Raw genomic sequence first — 14,449 nt, forward strand, 5'->3', positions numbered from 1 at the left:
AAGCCACTTGTGTCAGCCATGGAGATACACTGCTTGGATCTCCCTTTAAGAAAGAAATGTGCCTTTCAGCAGCAGGAAGTCTACACCCCTCGTTGTGGCTTTGAGATTCATTACACCCACCTTTCAATCCTTCATCCTGGCTCTTCCAGGGCAGCCCCCAGCTGATGACTGAACAGTGGGGACACTAGGGCCAGGCCATTTCTGCCTAAGGAAAACTCCTTGCTTGGGGGCTCCCCATTCAGTTGGCTATCCGACCGAGTTGCGAGTTGCGTTGCGTAGCAAGCTGAGACTCTCCTTGCTCCACTCAGTTTCCTCTCCACATTCCTTTTACAGATGTCAATCTTCATGGTAGTCTAAAGAGTGTAATGCAATCTCGCTTCATCCTCCTTCACCTTTACAGACCGTACCCCACGATAAACCTCTTTCAATTCTAACTCCATCTCAAGATCTCCTTCTCGCACGATATGCCAAGATAATGACCTCAACTGACATAACACTTCTCTGAGAAAAAAAAGGTAAAAGTAGTCTCCCTTCTATTTTATAGATGTAGCTCTCACATACCAGGTGTGATCAAACAATACAATGAATGTTTAAATAAAAAAATTGATTACAGTAAGACACATTGCCATTAATCCCCCTCAAAATACTCCCCCTCGCTTCTAACACACTTATCCCATCGTTCTTGTCACTTTCTAAAGCAGTTCTGGAAGTTCTCTTTTGTGAGTGTCTTCAGTTGTGCTGTTATGGCTGCCTCGATGTCCTGAATCATTCTGATTTGGGGGAAGAGAGTCACACGGTGCCAGACCCAGTGAGTAAGGTGGATGAAGACACGCCGTAATGTTTTTATTTGACAGAAATTGCCATATACCAGAAGCGATATGTGACGCAGAGCGTTGCCATGATGGAAGATGATTTGTGGCACACGTTAAAACACACTTTCTCTCAACCGACTGACTGCACTGAACAAGTTGAAACTAGTCACACGCTATTACTAAAGTTCAACACGCCGCTTCCCATATTGAAGATCCCTGGCTTTCCGTTGGATGGCACTCAGCAGCAGCCTTCACTGTATTTTGTGATCACAACGGAAAGGCTCTGTGTCACACATCAATTCTAGTATAGCAATTTTTGTCAAATAAAAACATTATGCTGTGTCCTCATCCACCTTATTCATCGGATCTGGTACCGTGTGACTTCTGGCTCTTCCCCAAACTCAAAATGATTCAGGACAGCAAGGCAGCCACGACAGTGCAACTAAAGACACTCACAAAAGAGGACTTCCAGAACTGCTTCATAAAGTGGCAAGAACGATGGGATAAGTGCATTCAAAGAGAGTGGGAGTATTTTGAGGGGAATTAATGGCAATGTGTCTTTCACAGTAATCGATTTTTTAAAATTTACACATTCACCATAGTTTTTTTTTTTTTTTTTTTTTTTTTTTTTGAGAGCCCACTGGCCCATGTGGGAATCGAACCGGCAGCCTTCGGAGTTAGGAGCATGGAGCTCTCACCGCCTGAGCCACCGGGCCGGCCCCACCATAGTTTTTGATCACATCTTGTATATACATACACTCACATATGTACATACATACGTACATACATACATACCGAACCTTAGCCAACCAAGCTAAGAAATTGTTTTATAGGTGAAATCTATGACACCTCTAAAACTTGCTCTAATAAAAGTTCAAATTTAAAGTGTATTTTAATAAATCAACATTAATTTTTCAGGTAATGTCTTACATTTAAAACTTTTTACCACATATTTTCAACTTCAATTACTATGCCAGTTAAAGGAATACACAACCTTAATTTAAGTTCATCATATGAATAAAATTGCCCTATAGAAGCATCCATATTATACTTAACCCTTTCACAGTTTCCAACAGAACTAAATGTGCCAGTTAAAACTAGTTAACTATATGGCATTAAAGCATACTAGGAACGAGAATGGTGCAACCTTATACTTTATACAACACTTTAGAATTTACAAAGCATTTCTACATATATTATGCCATTGGATCCTCAATTACTTGGTAGGTGTAACTTTAGGCTCCTATATAAGAAAACCAAGGGGCAAAGAAATCATTTGTCTCAAGTCAGAACTAGAATCCAAATTTTCACTAATGGAATTGACCTCAAACCATAGGCAATGATTAACACAGTTGATGGCAGTCAATATTTTGTTATTTATTCCCAACTGACCACCTGGATAAAGACAAGAAAAAAACCTGTCTCTATCTTGTCATTATCAAAGATCAAAGCACCAAAGAACCAGCCTAGCAGGTAATTGACCCCATGAGAACAAATATTTAAGTGATCTCTAAAAAATAAGATTAATAAAATACAATTTATCCAGAATCCAAGAGCGCTAAGAAAAAAACAACAGCACACGGTCTTGGCAGTCAGTTTAGGTGATTCTCCATTGACATAATTCAACTTATAGTATTTGGCAATTACAAAAGAACTTTCGTGACCACTCAAGCCAAAGAAACTGCAAGGTAAGTTTTAAAAAAACAAATAAATTAAGTGGTTACTTATTTTAGTTTTTAAAGCAGCCATGTCTTGTACAAGATCACGATACAGTACACTAAGAGAAAGCCTCAGAAAGCTTACCTTTTTCCTTCCAGATACAGTGGAAATATCAAAACACTGAATCTTCAAATTCTAGCCTTCTACAAAGAAATCAACAAGGCCTAAGAAAGGAGCAAACCAGACATCCCCAGAGACAACACAGCTGAAGGAATACAGACAAGTAACTTGTCCTCTGTCGTTTCCTCACCCATAAAACTGTTATCTGTCAAAGCTACCTCAAAAAGTGATAAACCATGAGACAATGGATATGAAAATCTTATTAAGATGAGAGGTACAATTAAAGACTACCCATTAGCAAAAATTAAAATTACATAGCTCTAAGTCTCTGAGACCTCTCAATGATGCTCAGGAAAATCTTACCAAAAGCCTTTTTTCTTCTTTTTTTTTTGCCATGACACTGATAAAGGTTCTTTTGAGTAAGGCTGGGATGAAGTGACAAAAGTTTTGTATACTATAATGCTGCATATTTTCAAATGTGTTGCTCTGATAGTAAATCAATTTTCAAAAATTCATACAAGATAAGATTTTCTCATTTTAAAAAATATCCGTAAGTACAATGTTTATCAACATTTTAAATAAAATTTGAGCATTTGCATAAGGACTATTATTAATATCAATGTTTAATGTACCAGAACTTTGACCAGCAGAACATTTTTGGACATATAACCCACAAAAAGTATGCTTTTATATTAGAAAAGTTCCAGTAAAATTGTATATTAACAATCAGTATACATTTAACAAGATCCATCTTTCTACTGCATTAGGAGACACTAACCATCGTACTTACTTCTGTATAACATTTTGCAAGCTTAACATCATACCCAGTTCTCCTTTCATCTTTTCTCTGTTAGCACGGCATTCTGCCAAGTAACGAAGAGCCTACAGCAGAAATAGTAATAGGTTAATTCACATGTCCAGACTACGCAAAATTAAACCCACTACTAACTTAACTGCAAGAGAAAAAAAATAGGTTTTTGTTTTCAGAATCAATTGGTTTTGAAGTGTTTTGAAACTCTTCCTTCAGTGTGATGGTCACAGCAGTGCCTCGGGGAGAGGTGATCCTTTGAGCTGAAACAGCTGAATCTGCTCTTTGAAACAAAGGTTCCTAACTCATCTGCAAGGTCAAAATTAGGCTGTTCCGGTTTTATTTTCACTACTTCATCTTGTCAAGGATACAAGGAACTATATTCCATTTATAAATTTCATCTTTCCTTTGATGATTTTTACATATGAGTTAAAATAACCTGCAGAGAGGGACAAAACATACAACTACCTTTATGGAATCAAGTGCCTCTAGTTCTATAATTCACCTTTAAAATGTTTTTTTTTAACTGAAAAACAAAAGATGAACTCATTCTCACAAACTTATATTTTCTGAGTTCAGCTTTTCTTGGGTACTTTTAAGGTTTAAAGCACATTTTTGCGGGCGGCCAGATGGTTGGTTAGAGCGCGAGATCTCAACAACAAGGTTGCCAGTTCAATTCCCGCATGGGATAGTGGGCTGCGCCCCCTGCAACTAAAGATTGAAAATGGCAACTGGACTTGGAGCTGAGCTGTGCCCTCCACAACTAGACTGAAGGACAACGACTTGGAGCTGATGGGCCCTGGAACAACACACTGCCCCCCAATATTCCCCAATAAATTAAATAAATAAAATAAAGTACATTTTTGCAAGTATTTCCTTCACATGCTGATTCTTTAGGGACTTCATTAGCTGTTCTACAGATTTCCTAATCTCTCATCATCCACAAAAAAAACGTGGTACTTGATTCTCAGGAGAATACCTTCGTGAACTACACCATCCAAAACTCTGCCATCAAGTCCACTGACCCTTACATTTTCTACTGGTCCTCTACAACCCATTTCCAAAGCACGTGGTCATTATCGAAAGTGGTACCAACTATGAAGTCACAAAAACAACAACCTCTCTCCGACTACAATCTCCTATTTTTCCTGCAACTACTCCTACCTTGATTTTCACTTCAGTCCATAAAGGATTAACTGCCATGGAAACTGCCATCCCTCCATAAAAAATGAATAACCATGACAACACATATTAAACACAGAGGGGACAAGAGGCAGCATAGAATTGTAATCCCTGAGACAAGAGAAACGATGAGGTGGGCCCTACAATTGCCCCATCTCACTGCTTTGGAGGCAGTTTCCAGACAGTAGCATAGGGAGGGGGAACCCAAATGGAGCCCACTGCTCTTACTGAGTTAGGGAGGCAGAGACCAGAGGTGGGGAGGTTGGGGTGGTACAGTGCAATAAAAAATTAGGTCTTACAAACAAATACAAAATCGTTGGTCTTTGTCTTTCCGGGCACAGAGCTCCTAAAACTTGGGATTTGCTGAGTGGCAGGAGTGCCTTTTGTTACTCATAAAGAGGAAACTCAGCTCCATAAAAGCACTTGAACAAGGAGATGCAGTGTCTGAATTAGTGACTACGTCCACCGGCCAGGAGGGTGGTGCACGCCAACTCCACAGGGACTGAAGTTCCTGTGCTCGGGACCCTTCCAGACCTTGCCCTATGTACCTGTTCACGTGTGTCCTTTATAATAAACTGGTAAACAGAAGCAAAGTGGCTTCTGAGTTCTGCATGCCGTTCTAGTAAATTATCAAACCTAAGGATGGGGTCATTGCAACACCCAATTTATGGCTGCTCAGTCAGAAATATGGGTGACCTGATACTTGCAACTGGCCTTTGAAGTGAGGGCAGTCTTATGGAACTGAGCCTTAAACCAGGGGAGTTTAACACTTAGTTCCACGTAGTTCGTGTCAAAATTGAACTGGATTGAACAGCCAGCGGGTGTCCACAGAGGATCAGAGAATTGGCTGGTGTCAGAAAGCACCCCAGGCGGCTAGAATTTGCAAAGCAGAATAACAGAAATGAGGGATGGATCTCCACAGTAAGAACACTCCAGAGATCACTTCAGAGGGTCCCCAAGAATTTCTGGTTGAATATTGGCTTGAATATGTCTGGGGTGAAAGGCCATAGGGCTAGTGAGGAAAACCATCAGAAAGTAGGGAAAACAATGCCTGGTGCTACATTTTAAAGTGAACTTCAAAATGTAGTAATAAAAACTATCCAAAATGACCCATTGAGAGGGGGGAAAAAGACAAAAAAAAAGGAAAAACAGCAGTGCAACAGTGACCTGTGGGACATGAAATAGCTAACATACAAGTAATTGGATTCTAGAAGAGTGAAAGGGAAGATACAGAAAAAACTTGAAAAAATTATAAATGACAATTTCTCATAATCGATGAAAACTACAAACACACAGACTGAAGAAGCTCAACAAACCCTAAGCAAAACAAAACACAAAACCATCCATTTCAAAATTGTTTGCTGAAAACCAGTGATTAAATCACCGAAGACAGAAAAAAGCATTATATAGAGTGAAACAAAGGTAAGAATTACAGCAGTCTTATTAGAAATCATATGAGCCAGACAAGGAAAAAACATCTTTTAAAGCAGTGGAGAAAAAGCCACCAGCAAACCTGCAATACAAAAAATGTTGAAATTCTTCAGGCAGAATAAAAAGGACACCAGTAGAAATGTGAATCTATATTAAGAACTGAAGAATGCCAGAGATGGTAAATATGAGGACAAATATAAAATACACTTGATTTTTTAAATTTAAATTTTTTAAAAATAACTGTTTAAAGCAAAAAAAAAGTTGTAGATTTTTTAATATACGTAGAAGTAAAATGTATAACAAAAATAGCATGAACGATGGGTGGAGGAAATAGAAATATACTGTTGCAAGCTTCTAACACTATACAGGAAGTTTATGATTTATTTAAAAGTATACTGTGGGAAGTTGAAGATGTGTATTATAAACCTAGAGCAACCACAAAGAAAAAAATAAAAGGGTACAGCTAATAAGCCAATAGTGAAGATAAAATGAAACTATAAAAACACCACACCTGTTCTTCAACCTGTTTAGGAACTTGCACCCGTTGACCCCTCTACTTTCTCCTTAGCTCTGTCCCTCCCTGAGGACTCTCCTTCCTACTCAGCCTCACATCTACAGTCTATCATTCCAACCACTCCCTTGTCAAAATCCTAAACTGCCTCACATGGTCGGTCTGTTCAACTTACCCGGCTAAGAATCAACCCTGAACAAATCCAACTATTTGACTCTTGGGCCTATAATAGCAAGCCTGAAGGGGGTGAAAAAAAGTTTCATAAGCCGTAAGTACCGTTATCAATTCAGTGTTACCAAACTAATCAGCCCCTCAACACGTGAGCAATCTCACCCTTCTCCTCACTTAGCAACCTTTCCCATTTTCTGTAACAACTATGAGATCCTTCTCAAACTTCTTTTACTCTAGCAACCTCTTGTCTCCTGAATTAAACAGGTTCAAGTCTAGTCTACTTAAAAACATAAAAACCCTTCAACTCCAAGTCCTTATCTAGAGACTAACACTCTTTCCTCAACTTTTTCACAATTCTGCTTGAAATAGGACCAAAACTAGGGGTCATGCAAATTTTCACATGTGTCACTACTGTTCCCTTCTATCAATGTCTGTTTTGCCTGTTAAATTTCATTCAATAAAGGTAAAATAGGAAATCTGTATTACACAGTTGGATTTTTGAAAACGAAAAGCCTGTATCATTTTTCTGTATGATTTTATAAAATTAGACTAAATGGGAATTTATCATGGGTCCTTAAGAGTAAAGGGCGGTGGGTTTCAATTTTTCTATTATGTTAACTTTCTTTTAAACATCTTGTTATGAAAATTTCAGAAGACACAAAAGTGGAGAGAAAATGTATGGTGAACCCCATGTACCCATCACTCAGATTCAACAATTATCAACCACTTGGCAATCTTGTTTCATCTTCTATCCTGCCACTTACTACACTGGAGTACTTTACAGCAAATCTCAGAGAACACATAATTGCATTTGTAAATACTTCAGTACATCCCTAAGTTAATGGGTTTTTTAACTTAATGATAACACGACTATAATACCCAGCAACAGTGTTAGTAGTGCTTTATTATCTACAATTTGATCCATATTCACTTCAAGCTATCTAAAAATATGTTGATTTGCTGAAATCAAGATCCAATCACGTCCACATATTACACCTGGCTGATATGTCCCTTAAGTCTCTTTTAATCTGTAACAGTTACTGCTATCCCTCTCCTCCACCCCACTGCCTTTCTCTTTAATGCCATCTATTGTTTACAGACCCCGGACCCAGATTATTTGTCCTCCAGAAATGATCACATTCTGAATTTGCCTGATTGCCTTGTGTTGTTCTTTAACATGTTTGTCTACCCCCCAAAATTTCTCATAACATGGTAGTTCCTTCTGTATTATTAGCTATGATCCTTTGTATTTTCCCTTTTCCTCTCCTTTCCTTATCTTTCCTTCCCATCTTATATTAATACAGTATAATTCATCCACTAATGAATTTCCGCATTCATCTTTTATGCCAACAGGATGTGGCATATCCCTACAATGGAATATCATTCAGCCATAAACAGTAAAAAAGTACTACTATACATGCTACAACGTGGATGAACCTTGAAAACATTATGATCAGTGAAAGAAACCCGTCACAAAACCTACATATTACTTGATCCTATAAAAATAAATAGGCATTTTTGCTGAAATAGGCAAATACAAAAAGAAACTCGCAGCCAAACTCGCAGCCGCTTAGGGGAAACAGGGTGGGGAACTAGAGAACAGGTAAAAAGTAGTTTCTTTCCAAGGTAATGAAAATGTTCTAAAACTAACTGTGGTGACGGTTGCACAAGTCTATGAATATACTAAAAACCACTGAATTGTACACTTTAAATAGGTGAATTGTATGCGAATTGTGATTTACACCTTAATAAAGGTGTTACAAAATAAAAACAAGACAATTAAGTGCCTTTTTAATGACTGTCTATCTGTACTGATATAATCCTCAAGATTTCTTGTTAAGTGAAGAAAGGAAGTTGCAGAACACTACATGCGTGTAGTATACCACCATTTGTGTCAAAGGTCTAGACGCATACATGAATGTCTGCACATACAGAAATACAGACTTACTATCATGTGCTCTACAGACACTTTTAATTTTTTAGCATGTCCGCTAACACTTCTTCAAACCCTCCTGAACTGAAAAATTGTAACACTGAGACTGAAACTACAAAAGGCAACTTACGAGCAAAGCCGAGTGGACAACAGGGGGGTTGGGATGGTCCATAAATAAAATAAGGCCAGGCAGACATCCCTGATCCTGGACAATGGCTCTTCTGTTCAATGGATCTGCCGCTAGATCCCGTAGCTGGTTAACTACCGATAGTGCGTCAGGTTCTTCATTCATGGCGGAGGAGGAAGAATTCATCTTCTAGGCCGTACACATGAACAAAATCTTCTTAAATTCTGCAGAAATGGTTTGCAAAATTAGTTCTAGGCTGCTGAAGTATATTATGGCATTTTTTAAATAATCAAGATTATAACACCTTTAGAAAGAAACAGATGACTCTAAGTCACAAAAAAGCACTGGCAATTCCAGTTTAAGAGAAGTAAAATGAACCTAGTAAGCTGACTGAAAAATAAATAAATCAATCAAATTATTCATGTATGCACAATGTTTAAAGAATATGTCTTCTTCGATATTCCAAGGAATTCCTTTTTAGCGATACACATTTTAACACTAAAGTACCACAATAGACAAGATCTTTACAGTTTAAGCTTGTAACCTTCGCTACACTTCTCAAACTGTAACATTGTCCTTTTTCTCCTCTAGAACATTTCTGGAGCCAAGGTCAAGTGCCTTAGGGAAAAGTGGCTAGCTTACAGCTTCTTTTCTTATTCATTTATGAAGAAAACTCAGCATACTGGGTCTACAAAAGATAAAATGCCCTAGGAAAAAGGAAAGAGTCAAAGAAGGCTATGAACAAAGAAACCAAGAAGGGTACCTCTCACCCTGTGCCTCAGACCAGTGGAGTTTGGGAGGTCACGGTGAATCTAAACTAAATCTAATCACACTTGTTCACCTCTGAGTGTGCCATATTCAGAAGAATGAAATAGAATTTGGGTAATTCGTTTGACAGATACGTAAACAGTCAGAGAGAAGTTAAATAATTTGCCCCCCGTGACAAAATTTAGTACAAAAACTGGGCTAAAATCTTATTTACTATATCTCCTAAACTTGTCAGCAGTCTTTCCACTTTCCACACAGTTCTTTAAAATTCGGCATACCTTTTTCCCATAAAAGTACACAGGATATTTTAGAAAATGTAACATGCTAAACATACAAAGCCAAAGAAACAAAGTATCAAAAAATAATCTTCATATAAGCAGAAAGTTAAAAATAATAACTTTAGGGGCAGCTGGTTAGCTCAGTTGGTTAGAGTGTGGTGCTCTTAACAAGGTTGCCAGTTGATCCCCACATGGGCCACTGTGTGAGCTGTGCCCTCCACAAAATAGATTGAAACAACTATGTGACTTGGAGCTGATGGGTCCTGGAAAAACACACTTAAATAAATAAAAGTTTTTTAAAAATTACAAAAAAATAAATAATAACTTGAATTAATCAAGTTACATAATATATTCCTTTTTAGGGAGAATCTAAAGGTGTAAACACTTTCCACAAATTAGTAAGTTTAATGATAATTTCAATAACAATGCTAACTGGGGAAAGGGTTGGGGACAAAATCATAACTCTAGAAAAGCTATTAAAGTTGTTTGGAGGGGGGAAGGTAATAAGCAGAACTAGTCTGACCACGTATGGAAATATACAAAGCTATTAAGAGTCAAGCACTAGCACTGGGGGCTGCGGGGGAGACAAAGACACTTCTAGGAAAGCTATTTATACATTCAGTATAAGAAAGCAGGCTCTCAGTGAGTAACTGTGATTTTAGGCAAATCACAAACTCTTTGTCTTACTTTCTTAATCTGTAAAATGAGGTTAATTATAGAAGCTACCAAATGGTGTATTGACCAAATGAAATAAAAGTACACGTAAAGGACTTAGACTAATGCCTGGGATATAGTAAATGATCAATAAATGATAGTTACAAGTTACACAAAGTCAAAAATCAATGAAAAACAGTAAGATTATTCAATAATTTGGAATAATTTCTAAGCAATTTTAAAACCACTGCTAAGGATCTTTAACACATACCACAGGCAGAAAAAAATCATATTCCAGGTTAAAATACATTAAATTTATAGTTAAAATTTTTAATTCTGCAAGCAAATATAAAATAAAGGACTCAAACAGGGTTTTATGAGGATAGTATTTGGCAGATAATTTTCTCAAAATGAAAATACTATGGTTACTGCAGCAAGAAAAAAGATTTAAAGAAAAACAACAGACTGATAAGACAGGGATAAGACTAAAGGGTTTGGGGGGCATGCTGCCTCTTAGCTGCCTCTTAGTTGCTTCTTTCACCAACAGCGTGAATATTTCTGTTTACAAACCACCTTACCCGTGAGTTTTATGTGCTGTCAACAGCACAAACCCTATCCAAAATGGAACCTGCAAAACCAATTGCTGGCTCAAAGGCCCAAGAGCCAAGTCACAGTTAAGAACCAAATACTCTGGGTTATGGTTTTTTGCATACAACGCTGGCCTTGGAACTAGAGCTCCATTTTCATCTAAGGAGATCTTAGAGAACTAACTATTCAATGGGAATGATTCTGGAAAAATTATGGCCTTCCTGTTCCTTTGAGATGAACAAAAGTCAAAAATGGTTAAAACTTCCAATCTTCAAAGGCCACTGGTAAGGAGAGGGCTCAAATAAGGATCTGCCTAGGGAAAGGTTGGGAATATCACACATCGAAAGTATCAAAGATCCTAACATAATAAGCAGAGGCAGAAGCTGTGGCCAAGCGCTGGATTTCCTATGGCACCTAAACGAAGGCAAGAAAGACAGGCAGAAGCTGTGATGTGCTCCACTAAATTAGATGGGTTTTTGTGTAAAACTTCAGGAGATAACTCCTCTGAGTTATAGTTAATTGTTCTTATTTGAATATTCTTGCTATCATTATTCTGAGAAGTACCTGAATCCTGTGAAATGATCTGTGGACTGCCGAGTTCACATAGCAGATTTTATAAGATAACTATGGAACAGATGAGAGAAAATGGGAACAGGTAAGCAAAAGATATACTTTAATTCCAATACATGTATTAGGTACATTTAATCTTTTTGTGTTAATTCTACCAATTTCACACAAATACTCAAGTTGTTTGATAAAAATCTACCCTTCATAGGAAAATATTTTTAAACAACGTATTTTGATGGTCATTCTATCCTACCCTCTCTTACTCCCAAATTTGGCAGACCTCACAATGATTTTAAATAATCTTTTAAACTCACTTAACTGAGCAATTTTATAGCAACAAATGAACCAAAATGTAACGTAATGTAATGAGTACTGCATTGGGTTCAAAAGAAAATAAGCTTGCTTTCTAGTTGCATTTTTCATCTCAAATACTAATACCAAGTTGTAGACCTGGATAACCTACATCAGAATAAACTGGATTATTAAAATACAGATTCTAAGGCCCAAGCCCAGACCTAAAAGGGAATCCTTGGAGGTCGGGGCCAAGACTTAGTTTAATAAGTGCACCAGGTGATTTCTGGTGCAATTAAGAGTAAAGTAAGAACTTTACTTTAGTCTCTAAATGCATCTTTTTAACATGGCTATGAACATCTGAATAAAACCCTGAACATTAAAACTCTACAAGATACTTTCTTTAATTACTGAGCAACATGAGGGGTAAGTGAATTTGGGCCTAGGTTTTGGTTTTATTACCAGATAACCAAATTAATGAACTGGAAAAACCACCTCCTCTTTCCAAAGGAACTGCTGGGAAGCTCTTGATCAATGAAACAAAATTGTGGGGGAAAATTATGGTGGGAAACTTTGGGCACAGACTGTGTGAGTAAACAGAAAGTTCTTGAAATTTTAGTTAACTGTCAGCAGCCGTAGTTAATATTTCTTTTGTCTCAGCCATTTTAAGACCAGCACCTGATACCTTAGAAGTTAGCTTTGGATTACTATTTAAATATTCATGTCTATTTTAAGATTTTTGGCTGCTAAGCTAAAATTGCCAATACATATTTAATTTTTTTAAACAAAATCATATCTAATGAGAAAAAAGGAGGGGAAAAAACCCAGCGTCTCCTCTATATAGTTCCAGTCTTATAAAACGTAAGTGAATATACTGCATACCTTTTATTCTTTTGTTTAGTTCAATTTGGACAAATCATTGTAAGACAATGAATGACCCCCAAACTTTTAACAAGCACGATGATCACCTAAGAGATCTTGTTAAAAAGCAGATTCTGATTCAATATGGGGGGTGAGGCCTGAAATTCTGTACTTCCATTCAGCTCTCAGCTGAAGGCTATGCTGGTCAGGGAACCACACTGAGAAGCTACAAGGTAGGTGACAGATGTAACTGGGCAGATGTCTTTTTTTTTTCAGCCGAGATTTACCACTCAACTCAAAAGAATTATTTCGCTTTCATATACTAAGAGTTGCAGAGGGCACAAGCTAAATCGACAGTCAGTGAATTGAGTTTTTAAAGAGTTTTAAAGTTATCTAAGATTAGGGCTGGCTTTCTCCTTACTAGCAATTAATTGACTCTTTTAGAAGTTGGTGAAGCGCTGGACCACCTTCGAGCCTCAGTTTCCTCACATAATAATCCCGAGTGGTTGTCCAGATCAAATAAGAACTTAAGATGATGTAACAGCAGCGGCAGTTACCAACCGAGAACGACACACGATCCTATGGGGACTTCTCTATTCCTCCAGGTGTCGGGGTCTGCTCCGCACCGCACTGATGGATCAGCACACCACCCCGAAAGCAGTTGCTAGCAGCACGAATGCCCCCAAATAACGGTTCTTAAAATACAGAGATGTGACAACTGGTCGCTCTTGAATGCAGCCCAACACAGCCACGTCCTTCTGCTCTTACTGCAGCCACGCAGGTGCACAAAACGAATACAAAGTGACCAATGAACAACTTGGAGAGATGAAGAAGTGAAATGACCCCCATCGGTGATGCTAGGGTTCGTAAACATCGGACGTGCGGGGGACGGAGCGGAAGTGAATAAAGCTAACATTTTCACGGAACACATGGGAGCAGGGAGCTTTAAAGACCTCAGTGGGGCGCGCTGCTGGGGCCTGATAAGAAGGAGAGCAGAGCGCCGCCACCCAGGCCGACTTGGTGCAGGGTCCGCTGTCTGCGGCCTTCCCGGCTGCACCGCTTTGTCTGCCGCCCCTGGACCACACATACCGCTGCAGAGCTTTAGGAGTCCTGAGTCTGCCGCACCATCAGGGCCACACCAACGGATGAGGCAGAGGGACCCGAAGGGGCGGAGCGGGTTCCTCCGTGCACGGCCGCGGCCTCGGCGACAGCAAACCACCACACTTGAGTAGTTCAAAGAGCGAGGGTGCCAGCGGAAAAAGGCTCTATAGACTCTCCCCCATGACCCTGACACCTCCGTCAATTCTGCCTTCTCATTGGCTAATACCATTCCAACGCGAGGATAAGACATCCAATCCACGATGGCTTTCTTACACTAAGGCGTTCATTGGTGACCTAGGGAAATGCACCAAGCGTTCAACGGAAGGGTCCAATGAGAACCCAGGAACACTGACTTGGCCCAAACGCCTCTCCGTCCACCAAGAACTACGCGAAGTAACTTGATTCCAGCTGATAAATCGCCGCACTTGCCCGACTACGAAACCCAGCGTTCCAGCGCTCGAGGAACGTCGCTGCTGCGTTCCGAAATTCAAATTGAACGTTTCTTTCTCCAGCAACTCTTTCAGTTCTAATGAAGCAGTTGCATATTAATTCATTCGCTTCTGAGTCTTAATTCATAATATTTAAAA

At 38.8% G+C, this 14,449-nt stretch overlaps 1 protein-coding gene across 4 annotated transcripts in view; it reads right to left on the reverse strand.

Annotated features, from left to right (window-relative positions):
• Positions 1–14,065, reverse strand: part of ARMC1 (armadillo repeat containing 1) — a 54,068-nt gene extending 40,003 nt beyond the window's left edge. For 2 of the 4 annotated variants that reach the window (XR_013994791.1, XM_081070918.1), the window contains exons 1-3: positions 13,851–14,059; positions 8,758–8,978; positions 3,382–3,473 (exon numbers count right to left, since the gene is read on the reverse strand). Coding sequence is in view for 3 of the 4 variants with exons in the window: in XM_081070918.1 (XP_080927044.1) it covers positions 3,382–3,473; positions 8,758–8,940 (275 nt within the window). In the remaining variant the exon portion in view is untranslated. Of the gene's footprint in view, positions 1–3,381; positions 3,474–8,757; positions 8,979–11,606; positions 11,667–13,322 lie in introns of all 4 variants that reach the window. The other 2 variants (XM_081070919.1, XM_081070920.1) reach the window with 2 other exon arrangements.
• Between the last annotated feature and the right edge of the window lie 384 nt (positions 14,066–14,449).

Source organism: Rhinolophus hipposideros (assembly GCF_964194185.1).
Source record: "Rhinolophus hipposideros genome assembly, chromosome: 13".
NCBI classification, from domain to species: Eukaryota; Metazoa; Chordata; class Mammalia; order Chiroptera; family Rhinolophidae; genus Rhinolophus; species Rhinolophus hipposideros.